Source organism: Ruditapes philippinarum, unplaced genomic scaffold (assembly GCF_026571515.1).
Source record: "Ruditapes philippinarum isolate M1 unplaced genomic scaffold, ASM2657151v2 ctg6555_1_1_1_1, whole genome shotgun sequence".
NCBI lineage: Eukaryota > Metazoa > Mollusca > Bivalvia > Venerida > Veneridae > Ruditapes > Ruditapes philippinarum.
Window position 1 is genome coordinate 31994 of NW_026859024.1, and position 17312 is coordinate 49305.

General features: G+C 33.5%; 1 protein-coding gene and 1 pseudogene across 1 annotated transcript; both read right to left on the minus strand.

Annotated features, from left to right (window-relative positions):
• Positions 1 to 8334: 8334 nt before the first annotated feature.
• Positions 8335 to 10508, minus strand: LOC132754936 (alpha-latrocrustotoxin-Lt1a-like; annotated as a pseudogene).
• Positions 10509 to 15043: 4535 nt separating this feature from the next.
• LOC132754937 (zinc-binding protein A33-like) lies at positions 15044 to 17044 on the minus strand (the record flags this gene model as incomplete). Its single annotated transcript, XM_060745690.1, is given in 3 exon segments — positions 15044 to 15950; positions 16128 to 16169; positions 16435 to 17044. Coding segments are annotated over 3 exon segments (1536 nt in total). The 3' UTR covers positions 15044 to 15063.
• Positions 17045 to 17312: the final 268 nt, after the last annotated feature.

Consider the following 17312-nt stretch of genomic DNA (forward strand, 5'->3'; position numbering starts at 1 on the left):
ATGATAGAATGAAACAAAGCAAAGAACAAAAATCAAATGAATTATCTCATCTAAAAAAACACATCTGCTGCAGCACTTACAGCAAGAGAGAAAACTGATTCCAGATATCAACCTCTGAAAAAATGCCGCTACTGCTCAAATATTCATTGGAGTGATGAATTGTAAAAAATATGCTACCGTAGCTGATAGAAAGAAATTATTAAAAAATTCATGCTTCAAGTGTTTGAGGGTCGGTCATCAAGCAAGAGAATGCAAAACAAGAAATAAATGCTATCATTCATTGCAAGATAGTCAATGTACATCACAGCAGTTTATGTCCGCAAAAATTTCCACCGCTATTCAAATCTTATGAAAACGTCCAAATGGTCGAAGAAAAAGAGAACGTAAAAACCATGCTTACCCAAATATTGAGCCAGGTTTCCTTCTTTCATCAAATGAAAACAGTTTTTGATGCAAACAGCAACAACACAAATACGAAATAAGGAAAATGGAAAAATATGAAAACGTCAGATTATTGTTAGAATTCTGGAAGTCACAGGACATATGTTTCAAGAAGATCTTGGCAACTAGATTAAACCTTAAATCTACAGGAGAGAACAAAACATACTGGTGATAACTTTTGGGAGTAAAATCCAAAGGCCTATCAAGACAAAAACCACAACATTTACAATTAAAAAAGACAATGGGAATATAATGTCAATTACTGCAAAACATTGTACCAAATATTACAGGAAAAATATCAGTTAGAAAAACTATATAAACTTGACGTCACAGAAAAATTTATGAACAATTAAACTAAAAACCCTTAAAACAAGGCCCAAGATTTTTTACCACCCTGAAAGTGAAACTAAACAAAATTAGATTTTGAAATTTGGGGAAAAATGTTTTATTTTTTGGACTTTTGAAAAAATCAGAAAAAAATTTTGAAGTGCAGTTGGACTCTATTTTATTGTATAAATTTTAAGGTTTGGATTTAACTGGCAGAACAAAAGTGGAATGAAGATAAAATGTAAAATTCACATTAAATGGAACATGTTGATTCTAAAAAATATGGAAGCTCTGAATCAAATCAAATTTACCGGGCGTAGATGAAGCTTTTGCCAACAAAAAAATAAAATTTAGGGGTTTTTTAAAGTATTGAGTCATTTTGGGAAAAAAACCCCTGTTAAAAAATTTCCCAAAGATAAAGGTTTAGTCTTTGTAAATTTTTAAGGGAAAAACATTACAATATCATGACGGACGGTAAATTATGTGAATTGGCCATGGAAAGAAAACCAAGAATGCTACCTACCAACCCCGTGAACTTGCATTTAGGAGGCTTAAAAATGCAAACCAGTAACAAGACTACACAAACGAGCATGATTTGATGGAAAGGTATGATAACGTTCTTAAATTAAAAGACCAGTTACAAAAGAGGTGTAATCGAAAAAATTGATAATAACATTCCAGAAAAACAGTTATTAAACATTATCTGCCACACCATGCTGTTCTTACTCCCGAGAAAACAACTAACAAAATTGAGGGGTTCCCGTTTTATGATGGCATCGGCAAAGACAAAATCAAACAAATAAAAGTTTTTGAAATGAACTGCCTTTACCCGTGGAACAGTTTATGACCCTTACATGAATTTATGTCAATGGGTTATTGAGATTCAGATTACATCATATAGGTAATGATTAGTTTGCAGATTTATTGAAAAAGCATTTCATTTCAAGTAGGATTTACAATCAGGGAAGCTTAGAGATGTCACCCAAGATTTCTTATTGGGGTTAAAAGGGATATTGAAAAAAGGAATGCAGACCATGTCAAAATGTAGAAGAATATCGATTTTGCAGAGTGCCTTTTGGAGTTATTCTAGGTCCAAATTTTTTTATTAGGTTGCTACAATTTGAATGTCCATCTTGGATCTTATGAAACGAAAATTTGCATCAAAACCCTGGAAAAATGATATATTCGTTGATAATCTTATCACCCAAGGTACAAGCCACAGGGGGGAAAAGCAAATACATTTTTTACAATAATTCCAAAAAAATGTTTCAATGGAAAAAAGCGGTTCAATTGAATTTGAGGGAATGGGGAACCCAAAATAACGAAAATGTAAAAAACTATATTCGTTCCCAGGAAGATAAGTCAAAAATTCTAGGGAATCAGCATGGTTACTTGGATCACATTTTGTGGGAAACATTTGGGAAAATGACACACTTGGATTAGGCACTTCAAAAGTGTTTAGCAAGAAACTAAATTGTTACAAAAAGGAATGTATTAAAGCAAAGTTGCGTCAATATTTTATTCCGTTAGGTTCTGTTTTCACCGGGTTTTACAATGCAAGTGGGGAAAGATATTTAAATTCAAAAACTATGGAACAGAAAAGCTTGACTGGGGGATGAAAAAATGTTAACGGAAAAAGGAATTAAAAGAGAATGGAGTTATAATAAACAAAAACTTAGGAAAAAACTAGAGTCCCAGTGAAAGTAAAGAGATGTCTTTTCAACACAAAACAACAAAAAAGGATGTAAAAAAAAACTTTTGGTGTGTTTTACAGATGCATCGGGAAGAAAAGCTTATTGCTGCGGGGCAATATACCTGATACAAGAAACTGAAATACGAGGGGAGTCTAATTTGATATTTTGGCAAAAACTCGATTAGCACCAAACCCAAGGTGTATCAATACCAACGACTGGAAAATTTATGGCTGTATTTTGATTGGGGAGTAAGATGCATTGAATACGTTACAAAAAGGTTGAAAAATTAATTTATCACGGAAGGTATTTGTTTTTCAGAACTCACAATGTGGTGTTAAAATGGATTTTTAAAACAGAAAAAAAGACTTAATGTGTTTGTAAAAAACAGCAATTAAACAGGGAAATAAAAAGTCTGCCGGCAGACCATTGGGGTATTTTTGGTTTTATATTACGAAAAGGAAAATCCAGTTACATTGGAAAGTAGAGGAATTACAGCAAATCAGCTGAATTATTGGGGAAGTTTATGGTGGCATGGACCTAAGTTGGGGGTATTCACAACCAATCAATCTGTGGAATAACAACAAAGGTGAATGAAATGATTGGACGACCCTGGGTTACCTTGAAAAAGAATGGGTATGTCAGAAATAAAGAATAAAGAATCTATGATGATATCACAAACAAAAAAATGAAATGTGATATTGATTGTAGTACGCCGTTTTGGAATAAACAGTGAAAATTATTCAAACAGCTTCAAAATTGTTTCGGGTGACTGCATATGCCAAAGATTCATCAAAAGGTTGAAGAAATGGTGAAAAAATTTGAAAATGGTTCAATAAAAATAGATGAATTAGACTGGTGGCAGGAAAAAACAGTGGATTTTACACATTCAGAAAAAATGGGGTATAAACATGTTATTTTGAATCGATTCAAACAGGGTCAAGTTTAAATATTAAAAACAAACCAGCTTGGAGTTTACATAGATAAAAATGGCTTACTTAGATGTCAAGGGCAGACTTGAAAACATAAACCCTTTAGTGGGAAACAAGCGAGATATCCATATATAAACTGCCAGAAAAGGGATCATGTTACTCGTTTAATCATTGAGGAGGGTTTCATAAAAAGCAGCTTCAACAAGTGGGATTATCTCAAACGTTAAGTGAATTGAAGATACAAGTATTTTGGATTCCAAGAGGTCGCGCTACTGTACGCGGGGTGTTACAAAAGTGTATATTATGTCGCAAAACGGAAAGGCGGTGCAATTAAAAATGCCGCAAATTCAGCCTTGCCGAAAAGGACGTGTGACAGAAAGCGCTTACAGCTTTCCACGAGAACTGGGTTAGATTACTTAGGGCCCTATCATATTAAAAACTAATGGGGAACCTAAAAAAGGTTTTGGATTTGTTTGTTTTACGTGCCTTGTTACACGTGGCGGGTACATTTTAGAAAATCGTTTAATGGACTTTTTCAACAAGAAGAGTTTTTTATTAGCATTGCTCGATTTTTGCACAACGAGGGGGGCTTCCAAAGGAAATAATTAGTGGAACAATGCAAGTCAGTTCAAATTTGGCCTAAAAAATACGCTTAGAATTTTAATTTTGGCAGAAAACAATTTAAAATAGTATGAAGTTTCAAAGTTATGTACAAATTGTGGGGAATAAAATGGGACTTTTATAGTAGAAAGGGCAACCCGGTTTTGGAGGGGTTTTATGAACGATTAGTTGGAACTAGTAAAAAAAGGTCATTGGAGAAAAAACATTATGTTTAACAAAGTTGTTTGACGAATATTCATTAAAACGGTAATTTCAAAGAAGTAGAAAGTGTGCTTAATTCAAGACCACTTGTTTATGTTGAAGCGATATAATTTAAACAATTACATTTTAACACCTTTGGACATTTTTTTAACACTTAAATCCTACAAAACTGGGATATTTGAAGTTGATGTTGATGAAAATGATCCCTATTAATGATCCATATTGAAAGTTCAGCCCAAAAGAATTGTTAAAAATTAGTGGAAAAAGGGACAAAAACTTTTTTTTAAATCAATTCTGGAAAATTTGGCATAAGGAATAATTTTGCTAAAAGGCTTACGGTGAACGAACTCAAACAATGTTGAAGTTCTCATCGGCATTAACAATCTAGTTTCAACCCGAAATGTTTGGTGATATTGTTTTTTAAATAAAAAGATGAGGTACCAAGGGGTGGGAAACTAGGCAATTTTCTAAACTGGTTAAATTTCAAAGGATTGCGGGGGAATGGTTCGTTCTGCTAAGGTGAAAATTTAGGGGAGGTGGAAATGACAATTTGGGAGACCTCTTAATGCAACTTTATCCTGTCGGGAAGTCTCTGGGGAGAGAACAAACGAAACAAAAAGGAATACAAACATTCAAAAATCCCAGTTCAGAACCAGCCAGTTTTAGAGACAGAGAAAACGTAAAAACGGACAAGCTGCAGTAAAAAGCTTTAATGCTAAAAATCAAAAGATTTTTTATTAAAAAAAAGGATTTAGTATAAAATGGAAAAGAATTGAAACAAAAAGTTGGGAAAAATTTTAATTTAATGCTTTCTGAAAGTGTAAATAATGTTTAATTTTGAAGGGAATTTTATTGGATTTACTATATTCACCCTTACTTTATAATACTTATTTTGTGATTTAATTAATAGTACCATAATTTTAATTTTTTATGATTATTGGATGTTACAATTCAAAACGTTTGGGATTTATTTAAAAAAGAACTGGGATGTTTAGTACTTGGGAATTTAGGACTTTTCATTATCTCGCCATTCTCACAAGTGGCAATTATTTTGGAGTTCACATATTTGTTTGAATAAAATATAAAATTGGGAACTGTTTTAAATGACAAGAATAAAATGTTTCGATAAATTTTAATTCATTTTTCATATTATTATATCATTGGGTGCCTTAAGAGCGTTATATGCATTATATTTAATGCAATGGTATTATTCACTGTTATCATACTTTACATAATTTCATATTACAAACTTTAAAAATCATTGTAAAAGGCCGAATTTATAAAATTATTTTTGAACTTTTAATTTTAAACAAATTTGGGGAACTTTAATCATTTAGCTATAATGTAACATTTTTGTCAATTTTGTTCCTGGCGGGGAGTGTCGCTAATCGCGAAGAAAATTCTTTACAGGGCATTGTCCTAACATTTAATAGTTTTTATATCAAAGCTTTAAGATGTTTACATTTTGTTAATATCCAGAAACATAGTTATTTTTTACCAGGACATTTCATTGGTTTTAATTGAAAAAACTCATCACCATTTTTGGATGTAGCTTTTTTGGTGTTTTTTGCACACGGCTCTAAAGATATTTAACTTTGGGCGTTTGCCTTGTTTTTTGAAGAGTGAAAAGAAACTTTTGTAGAAGTAACATCTAAAAGTAATAAGAACAAAAGAGAAGAAAAAATAATGTTAAAATTTTGGATAATTTAAAAAAATATAGAACTGTTTAAAAACTGTTTTAAAAAGTATAAAAATAAAAACTGTGAAAAGTTGAACTGTGTTTAATTTTTAATGTGCGGAAAAAAAGATAATATATCAACGGGGTCGCTACAGTAATATGAACTGAAACTTTTTTTCTAATACTTACTTTTTGATACCTTCCTGACATGTATTATTGGGTCAAGAAATATATTTAGACACCTATTACAGCTTATTCCCACACACTATATCATAATTGACGATATCAAAAGCTTTTGGTACGTTAGTCATGTGACAATTTAATTCATTTGAGTGATTTTCTTTCTTCTTTTTTTATAAAGTCTACACCAACTCCTTGCTAAAACGATGGAGATGAAACTCCTAGCTCTCATTTTTGTAGCCTTTTATTATAAAAACGTGTATCCGTTTCAGATGCTACACTAAACATATTTCTAAACTTAGAAGCTACATTCGTAAAGAACCTATTAAAATAATCAGAAATCATGACAAGGTCACCGTCAAACGTCTGATCAATAAACAGGCTTTTATTTTTAATTGTAGCCATGAGGTTTTAAATATTCTGCTAGAGCTATTCTTAAGATTATACTGATTTTCTAGTAACTGGTGCATCGAAAATATCCAGATTTTTGCCGAAATTCGCAATTTTATAGATATTGAGATTTTCAATTATGAAATTAAATGAACATGCATATCAATTTTATCAACAACAAATCAGAATTGGGTAAAAATTTAAACTTATATGAAACACTCTCTAAAAAACCAACAACTACAAACAGTTTATTTCAAACTTTATTCACGACATGGGTAAAAAGGAGATAAAAGAAAATCAAAAGGTAGTTCAGATAGAGGGACAGAAAGTGAAGTGTTCACTGTAGAATGATGGCAATGTCGGTTTCTGATTAAATGACTTAAATTCAACATTTTTTAGTGGCACAAAATAAATCAATTGTACATGTTTATCTCTAATAAGCCTTGGTGAGTGAATAACATATGCCTCTCCACGTGACTGTGACAGACAATATGCTATTATTTTATAGCATTTAATAAAGAAATACACATACCAATGTAGCAAGTACAAGTATAGGTCACATTTGCGCGCACACATGCACGCGCACACATGCATATACACAAAATAACATGATATATAAATTCAAAATGTCAGTGTTTTTCAGTGCATAATCATGAATAATAAATTTATCCACATACACATCTTAACAAACATTATTAATACCATAAGATAACAGACAAGGATGCCACTAAATACAGGTACGTTAACATTTTATCAATCTATATATCACCAACCAAAAAATGCAACAAACCGACAAACAAACCACATGTAAGAACATCAAGAACAAATATATATTTGTAAACAAACAGAACACCAAGCAGCCAACCAAAACACACATAAAACAGGAAAATCGTTTCAAAACGGGAATAGGGAAGTATTTAGGAGATATATACTTGTATAGGCAAACCAAATAAAAAAAAAACCCAAGAAAAAACAAACAAAACGAAAAGAAAGTGGCTGGCGAGGATCAAATAAGAAAAGATTCGAAATGCTTAGCGATTGAAAATGGCTATATTATCAACATCGTTTTAAAATCGTTCTTTAAAAAAAAAACTTTTGTTTGGTAATGCTGATGTTCTTGTTAGTAAAAGCAAAAGTTAGCATACACGTTTAAATCGGAAGTTTATTTAAATGTTAAAACCGACATAGTTAATAATTTCTACTTAGAGATGAGTAAAGTTAAGCACTACACTTTTCTATCCATTGCCATGAAATTTTTGTCCAATGGCTGCCCAGCAAAAACAGCCATCATTTCAAAGCAAACTTTCGCGTCCTTGTGATGAAATACATCGAAACAGTATGTATTTCTCGCATAACATCGAAATAGATCGGTAACTTGTGAAGTATATATGGGCCTGAAGTTCCAAAACTCTAGGGCCGAAGTCTAAAAAGTTTTTTGTACGCCAATAGTAGTTATATCCAAGCGGAAGTTGTGTCTTCCACGCAAGCCATGTTTCATATTTTTCGTCTGCTAACGTAAATATACAATTTTTCATCCAATAACTCTTGATCTCGTCTGGTGGACCAATAGTGGAGTGTGTACGCCTTTTTCCGAACTGATTTTTGAAAATTCCAATCAAGTGAAAAGGTAGATGTCTGGTGTTCAATATCAATTTCAACATCTTGGACCAGATATTGGAAGTTTTCATTATCTTTGCCAAGCCATACGCTTGTCTGTAATATTTCTGGTAGTGATTCATGAAAGAGCAAACTTTCTGCAGGAGCAACACTTATAACAGGCAGCGGTTGTTTTATCATTCGAATCTAAGAAACTTTACAGTAAGTGTTATCGATGTCCTGCATCTTATATGGCCTCTGTAGAAGAATGTTCTCTTCAGTTTGCATAGAAAACAAGGCAGCCTGCAGCTTTCACCGTCTCATTTACGAGCTTCATCTTATCAAATGTTGTATGAGGTGGCCACCATCCTCGTTGATAATACACCTGGCACAAGGTCGATGCTTATCTTCAATTGCTTTCATATGCACCAAACACCAGTACATGTTGAACGTGAAGACAGGTTTCTTGTAGATGACAGCGGAATGATTCCTTCTGAATCTGGTAAAAAACCAATTCCCGTTTGTTTCCACAGATGCTTTTCGTTTAAGGCTCTTCTTATGTAATCGGAAAAGGTTAGTGTAAAAATGGAAGTGCAGGAAATAGCGATTATTATCAGAGAATGAATAAATGAATTCATCTGGCAACGGGATTTTCTTTGAAACGTAATTTAGCGTATCCAGGATACGGCAAAATTCAGATGTTTTCTATTTCGCAAAATTTGTAGCTAGTGCTTCTAGAAGTACGAAGTCAAATTCATCTGGTGGTCCTACTTTCGTTCCTTCGGCTGACTTCCGGTAGGGAAAACAGTCATTCGAAATCTTGAAGTCGTATTCGCTTACAAGCATGCAGATACGTTTGACATGTTTGATTTACCATCTCAGTTAATTTCTGATGCATCGTTCGCATTGCCGTCATTTTATAGCTCGATTTAAGAGCTTGAGCGGAAAAACTGTTGCAAAAATTCTGCTTGGAAATCCAGTGAGCAGTTGGCATGCAGTTTTACCTGCATATAAGGAGAATATTGCAGTTTACTTTCAGCGCATCGAAACAAAAAGCAATCAGATTCAGCGGTTTGGCAAATTCATTTTTGAAGCTAATAATTGCCAGCTATTTCTATTTCCAAATGACATCTTGCAGTATCTAATGGAGTATGCCCCAATGCATCCTTTGCAGTCAATCAGGAAAAAGCGTAATAAAACACGTATATGATCTTCTAATCCACCATATGCAGCATAATGAAGTGGCGTCGCACCAAAAGCAGTCTCGAGCATTTTACCATGACAGAGTGCTCCTCTAGCAATGAAACAGAAGAATAGTAGGGTTGGTGTCCTGGTGTAGCAGGTTAAAAGATCGGAATCCGTCCAGCGATCTGGTTGTTTGAAATCGACATTATTTTTATGAAGCATATCATAAACTTTTTGTAAAAGAAAACCGATGCAGCTGATTGACCAAATATGTTTCGATAGTTTTTGTCTATACCTTTCCTGAATCATCAGATCAACATATTTTCCAAAATTATGCTCTGCTATTGCACACACTTTGCCAACACGTCGATGCAATGCGGTATTACCAAGATGGTCGGAAGGATGAATGTTTACGCCATAAGCTTCTGTCATTGTAATGAAATGTTCAACAAAAAAGTTCTCCATTTTCAACCATAAGACACCATGGTGTTGATCCAGAGGCGTCTTGTTGATTAAGAAGATTTGCAACGACAGCCCTTATTAATCTGTCTTAATTCCTCGAAAAAAATCATACAATTGAAACACCAATTTCTAACGCAACGTAGACATGAAGAAAGTTTTCTCCTAATTTGTTTACTGCTTCTGTGTTAATATTTGGTAATTTCTCACTATGAATCCTAACATTTCTGAGTTGCAGTCTTGCAAAGCTGCTAGATGTAGAATTGTTTGGCCATAATTAGTTTGAGCATTTATGTCCACGTTTGCTGCAAGAAGAAGACGCATTCCCGTTTTCCAGTTTTCATCAAACTTTTGACAAGAGGATACAAATGTATGGAGAGCATTATAACCATTCACATCTCTGAGATTAACATCAATTCCTGGTTGGTTAAGTAGGAGTTCAATTGTTTCCACATAACAAACAGAGGCAGCATAGTGTAGTGGAGTTTGTTTCCAGTAATTTTGTGCGTTTACGTCCCCATTTGCCGAAATAATTTCCCGAACGGACGCATTTTTTTTTCTGCATACATGCTTTATGAAGCGCCGTTTCACCTTTATCGTTAGACAAGTTGATCTTATTTGGGTCAAAGCGCAATATCCCTTGCTGAAGAATTCTTTATTTTCTTTCTTTATGCTTCTATGAAAAACGTAAAGTTCCAAGTCTTCAAAAAGTTCCTCAATTTCTTTTGTCTCAGGATTTCTGTAAGAAAACAGACTATGATTTAATTTGTTATAAGAGTTCCTTTTGGTGTATGTATGATCAATCATTATCAATTTGGTGACAAATGGATAGCATGAAGTGTACGTGTTCAACCAATAATAATATCAATGTCGAATATCAAATTAATTAAAACTGAGAGAACGATCATGATAAGTGTACATGCAGACATACGAAAAGATAATAGTCAAAGCATTTGTGCAGTTTTTGTTAAACTTTTTTTAACGAAACAATTCTCACGACACAAACGAAAATAAAAAAAGATACTTTATCAAAGTAAACTTTGTGATGCACTTTTCAGTTTAGATGAGAAAAAGAATATATTGATATTTTAATCCAATGTACAAAATAATGATTTATGTAAGTGAAGAATCATTGTAGTTTTCTTTCTTTTGTTTTTGTTTTTAATGATAAATACTGTATATTAACTTTTGTACACTGAAAGAAAAGATGTATAACAATAAAATCTTACCATTTATCCGCCGTTCCCAGTGAAAAGTGCTCATGAAATCAAAAAACTTCCTTAAATCATTGATCGACAATAGATAACAGATTGATACACATGTATTTTAGTAGAAAAATCTTAATCGATATGACAATTTTATCAGTGGCCGTAAAGAGTTTAAGCAAACATCTATAAATAACGTTTATAGTTTCAAGATGGCTTAAATATTGAGAACATCTAAAATATAAATGATAAATTGAGAACATGTGAAGACATGTGGACACATTGTAGAGTGAAGTTTTAGTCTATATTTCTACCTTTAGAGATTTACTTAACATACATTTGTCAAAAAGGAAAGTATTGTTCAATTTTCAGAATCAGAATGGTTGACATCGATGCCAAGATCAGTTTTAAACAAATGGAGCACAAACGTCTTTATATTATTCAGGACATCTTTCAAAGCAAGAAATCGCGTATTAAGAATAGCAATGGTGTAAGACGAGTCAGCGGATCTTGGTGAAAGTAATTTCTGAGCCTAGTATTTCTTTTATCTGATACGCCCAAAACTCCTAATCTAAATTGCTTTTATAAAAAAGGTTATAAATTACAATTTATCTTCAAATAACTTATCGCCCTGTGCAAATATTTGAATAGAAATTGTTACCGCAATAAATCATGCTATTTCTTGTTTTAAGTAAAATAAAATGTAATGGAAAAATTTACCCCGAGCTAAAGTTAAGTATTATTATGCCGACTGTTACCGAATCATTGAACCTCCAATGTATGAACCTTAGGGTAATTTTACAGTACATAGTTAGGAAAACTGGAACCAAAATACGAGAAATCATCAAATTTTCAGAATTGAAATACCACATACACAAAATAGATTGTCGTGCCGAACAGTTACAAAGAATAAAGGGGAGATATTTTACGACAGACACACGGCATGAACAGCTAACATGACAAAAAAATAAGTGATGTATGGGAAATAGTGATATTGGAAAAAATCTGGAAACAAAGTGATCCCTCGGAATCATTAATCACAACAAAATCAACTCTAGCACCGGCTCAAGCAGTATCTAACATTTAAACAAGAAAAATGGTTAAAATTTGAAGTTAGAAACCACTAGCCGGTGCTAGAGGGCGTGAACGGTAGTTTGCACTTGACAGTACCGTCCATGAACAGGCTCAAACAAACCGAGCCTTCAACATTTTAGATTTTGCCGTTTAGGCTTTCTTTAGGAATCCATGTTTTCTCTATTTTAAGAATTGAGTACCGCTCAAGCCGGTGCTAGGGGTTATGAGGGATAACTATGTTTACTTCACAACAGAAGGCGTCAAGTGCGGTGTGGCAGCTGTGAAAATTTGCCCAGTTCTTCTCTTCAGTGTTGTTACATTTTTCTGGTCCTTCAGGATCATTGATGCAAGCACTTTGAAAGTGTTGAGTACCGCTCAAGCCGGAGCTAGGGGACGCGAGGGATGTTGCACTTATTCATTATCCCTCATGTACAGACTAAATCAAACGAAACTGCAATTTTCATGAAATTTTGTTGTGATTAATGCTTCCGAGGGATCACTTTGTCTCCAGATCTTTATATATCATTGTATTATATACGTTTCTGTTAAATGTACATATATATTATCGCATTATACATTGAAACCAATAAATAAATAAGAAAATTCGGATGGGCCACTTTTTACAGCTGCCTCACACTACTTTACAATTGCTGTTCCTAGTGAAAAGAATCTGGAAAAGGGAGATCGCTCGAGAGCAATGAAAATGTCACAAAACTAGAATTTCCACTAATAATAACAGGTTGGAATCTCTTCAGAAATGTCAGAGACCTTGTGCATAGTATAACAATGTACTTACACATGAAAAACAACAGCAACAACAACGGTCAATATGCTTCATGGCTTTATAATGAAAGTCTGTTACAGAAGTGTGTTTTATGGCATTCAATGAGACACTTCGTGAAAATTGGCGTATGTTCCCCATTTGAAAGAACAAATAACCATATTTAAAGAACATTCAATTAGTATATAATTACTTGGAAGGGTTGAACCATTTTATACAATTATAATGCTGTGTTAATATCGCTATAGTTAAGATCTATTGATATGATTTTCTTTGAACTTCAAAGATATTTGCTGATTATTTTACATTCAAAGCATGAACGTCATAGTTTTACTTCAAATTATTTAATGCAAGGCATGAATGCACGTAGTTTTTATTTATATTAGAGTATATCTTTGTAATATTTTATCGCTTCCTGTCTATGAAATGATAGTATGTTGACAATCTGTTTCTGGTTGATTTTCTTTGTCTATCTTTCTAAAATACAACTTGGAGGTTGCGTTCATTGAACGCCGCCTTTCCTTGTTGATCTTGTTTATCATATTTGTTAAGTAGAAAGACATTTTTCATTTGTATCTGATCCACCTTTTTTTTTACTTTAATGGCATTATCGATCGTTGTTATCAAGGCAACTACGCTCTCAAAGTATATTAGCGCTATATCCCGTATAGACAATAGTCAAAACTCATCAAGTAGGTAACTGTCAATTCATATCATGAAAAAGAGTTTGTATTTGTAGGAAGTCGGATACCACGAGGAATTGAAAGTAAGTAGTGGGGTGCCACTCAGGGACCCATGAACCACAGAAAAGTCCAGTTGGAAACATTATAGGTCGCCCAACACGACAGAAATGAAAATGTTGCAGAGTAAATTTAATTTGAGCCTGTTCATGGATGGCAATTGTAAATGCAAATTACCGTCCACACCCACTGGCACCGGCTTACGCAGAACGTAAATATAAAGAATATGTTGTTTTGCGCGTTTTTCTCTATTTTACAGTCCGCAGTTGTGCTTATAAATACTATAATAAATACGACGGTGATCATAAAGGCTTTGACCATGCGACATTGTCGTATGCATACATTAAATTTACAAAACGACGCTTATTTACTTTTCTTTTGACCGAAATAAACACTGTTTTCGTTTTTCAGCTATGTTTTATGGGTTAGGCATCACTTTGAGGTCACGGAAAACTAGCACCCCTTGTTGTTCTATGTTCTAAGTGTAATCGGAGACACACCTTTGTCTTTATAATACAATTTAAAGTCATTCAAAAGACATTTTTACATTGGTCACTTTTATGTTATAATGACTTGTTGCAAGACGTTAACCTGCGATCAAGAGAAACCCATCGATTCGTTCGTTGTCACCTCCAGGTCTGTTTGGAATGGGCGAAGGAGCATGTTGGCCAGCCCAAACTTGAGACATGTTCTCTTCACTGTTTGTTTGTTTCATTTTACGCCTTTTCCCAACAGTATTTCAGTCATATAGGCGGGTAGTTTCCTAACCATCGTTCCTGGTTCTCTTGACTGAGTCTAAGATTTAAATTCGACTTTACTGAAAGACGTGCGCCTAATAAGATCTGGGGAAAGGATTCAAGTCGGAAATATTGATGAGCACGACCGTTATAGGATTGGGCCAATTATAGTTTGACGACATTAGCTAAAACAGACGGACTGGCCTCGTTGTGTTAAATAGAGGTACATTGACTAGCCAGCGGTACATGACACCAGGATTAGGTTGTATGCCGGGCAGTGAGCGATCAGTTACTTTAACGGACGAGTCCCCTCGGTCCATAGGACATCATGAGTGTAAAGAGTGTACTGACTGGCCATATCGATCCCCAGACCTAAATCCAACTGAGGACATGCGGAATTAGCTATAGGTACGGGTAACACCTCACCAGGTGCAACATAGAAAATCAAGGAACTTCAGGCCATGTTTGTGCCTCGTCTCTAACACATAACTTATACAAAAACTGGTAAATGTCTTTAATCAAATTGATTAACATGAAATTGCTATTTGCATGACAATTTATCTACGACAAACAAATAGTTATGTTTACAAATTGAAATTATTTTACGGACAGATAAAATAATTAGGAAAGTTAAAGGTATGTAGAGAATATAAAAAATGATTGAATGACGTAACAAAGCATACTTTATCGTTAAAGATGCTAGGGCATATTTTATCAGGAAATTTATAGATAATTGAAATTAATACAAGTAAGTAATGTTTTTATTAACAAGTGTAAGGTAGTATCTATATAAAACAACAGAATGTGGTGGAATGATATTTTAATTCAAGTATCTTTACAATTTGCTTGATTTAAGGATAGTGGTTCAAGGTCGTTATGTAAACTATCAATACTTTCAAAATCATCTAATTCCTTTTCGCGTTCATAAATTTCTTTTAAATTATAAAAAAATTCCACACAAGTTCTAAACTGACTGTTGAGGTAGTGTTGAGCAATAAATCGTTCCGCTGCAGTGCCTGAGGCCTCTATTAGTTTAAGTGACGTTTTAGCTTGATCACTCTTTCGATTAAGCTCGTTAAATTGAGATCGATTTCTTGAAATTGTTCCCATCTTTTCTTTATGAATTGTTTCTGCATTCCTTTTTAGTAATGCTGCCTTCTTATCAAACGCTTCAAGCATTTGTGTTCTCTTATCTTGCAATTTCGATGGAAGTTTTGATAACTGTTTGTCCATTTTTGTCTCCATTGCTGTCATCCATTGTTCCATTTCTCCTATTTGTTTTTGAAGTTCTTCTATTGCAGCCACGGGATTGAGCTCCTTATTATAAGAACGTTGAGCGAACTTCTCTATTTCATCAAGCTGATGGCAATTGTCATGTTTGTTATTCTTACATTTGTCACAACATAACTCCTTATGATTTTTGCAGTAGTACGTAATTATTTCATTATGTGTATCACAAATATCCATACCTTTCATATCAACGGTTTCAGCTGCAGCCTCAGCATTTCGAATGTGATGATTTTTCATAGAAATTTTCAGAGATTTTTCATGTGTCACTGAGTGGCAGTCAGCACATAAATATATTTTGCAAGTGGCACAATAAAAAACAGCTGTGTTAAGTAAATAACTTTCAATGCATCGCATACAGTTTATACCTGTCGAAGTTGCGCGCTTTTTTGGACTGCTTAAAGTCTTCTTATCTTCATTTAATTCTATATTAATGAAAAACATTACATTATGAAAGAAAGTAGACATATTTAGTACGTACATGTGTATTTCAGATATAAAACATCTTTGGTCCATTCCATATTTAAAGTTAGTTGGTTATTTTGATCAGCAACACTAATAATTTATCGATAATAACATTACGTATAAATTAAGGATCTTACCTTCCATAGTTTCTATCAGTTTATCTAAGGTGTCTTGGTCTCCTGAAATAGTAAAAATTACATCATAAGCATACGCTAAATCATTCAAATATTTTCAGATCTTAGATTAATTAACGCAAATTTGCCGCCTTGTTTGGAAGATAAGATAAGGTAACGTTATTATATATTCATATTGTTATAGATAGAAGCGATTATGACACTTGACTTTCAAATAAGATAGTATTATTTCTTATACAGTTTTATCTATTTTTATTTTAGATTGTGTCTTAATTAAATAAGGAGTATATGTAAGGTATAACACATTTACGCTTCATATTCTCTATCATCTGACGTTCTTGTGTTGTTATTTCTCCGACTAATTCTTCAACTTTTGTATGAACCCATTGAAGAATTTCCTCTTCGTTTTTCATCTCATCGACATAACTTAGAGCTGTTTGCCCAACAAATGGCTCTGTCAAAAATGTCTCGATCATTTGTGAAAGCTCCATTCGAATACCATCCGATAGACTCTCTCCTAACTTTGACAACGATTCCGTAAGAGAAGTTTTCATACTTTCGTAAGTAGCTTGGGTCAACGCCACCTTACCACCATGAATAATCTCATCTCGGATTTCTTTGATAGTTTTGATGAGTTTTCTTATTTCTTCAGGCATATTCATCACGTCGTGTAACACAACAATCAGCAGGGAAAGATCAAAATCTCCTGGATTTACTCGATCATTTCGTGGAAATAACAATGAGTGTTGAATTCTTAAGATCTTATTTTTTAGTTTCTCCTCCTGTCCTTTAAGAATCTGGTCTAGTGAAACGCCTGCATCCTTTAGCTCCTTGTCAAGTATTCCTTTACACACCATCTTCCCTCCTTTAAATATCAGCAAAAGGATTCGTATAAAATATACCATGTCATCATCCATTTTCTGAAAACGAAAGTAATGTATGCTTTGATTACTATTTTGTATTTATTTATCTGAATGATATGATTCTATGTATTTTATGTTTGTGTTTAACGTTTTATATATAATTTTATGTATACATGTAAAGATGAGACTGAAATAAAGAAATAAATATGATTACTTCTGTTTTTGCAAAATATTTTACAAGAGAAAAGAAAAGGCAGTATATTATTGGAAAACTGTGTGTGTTTGTTATTTTCTTCAAGTCAAGTTTCGTTTGCAGTATGATTTG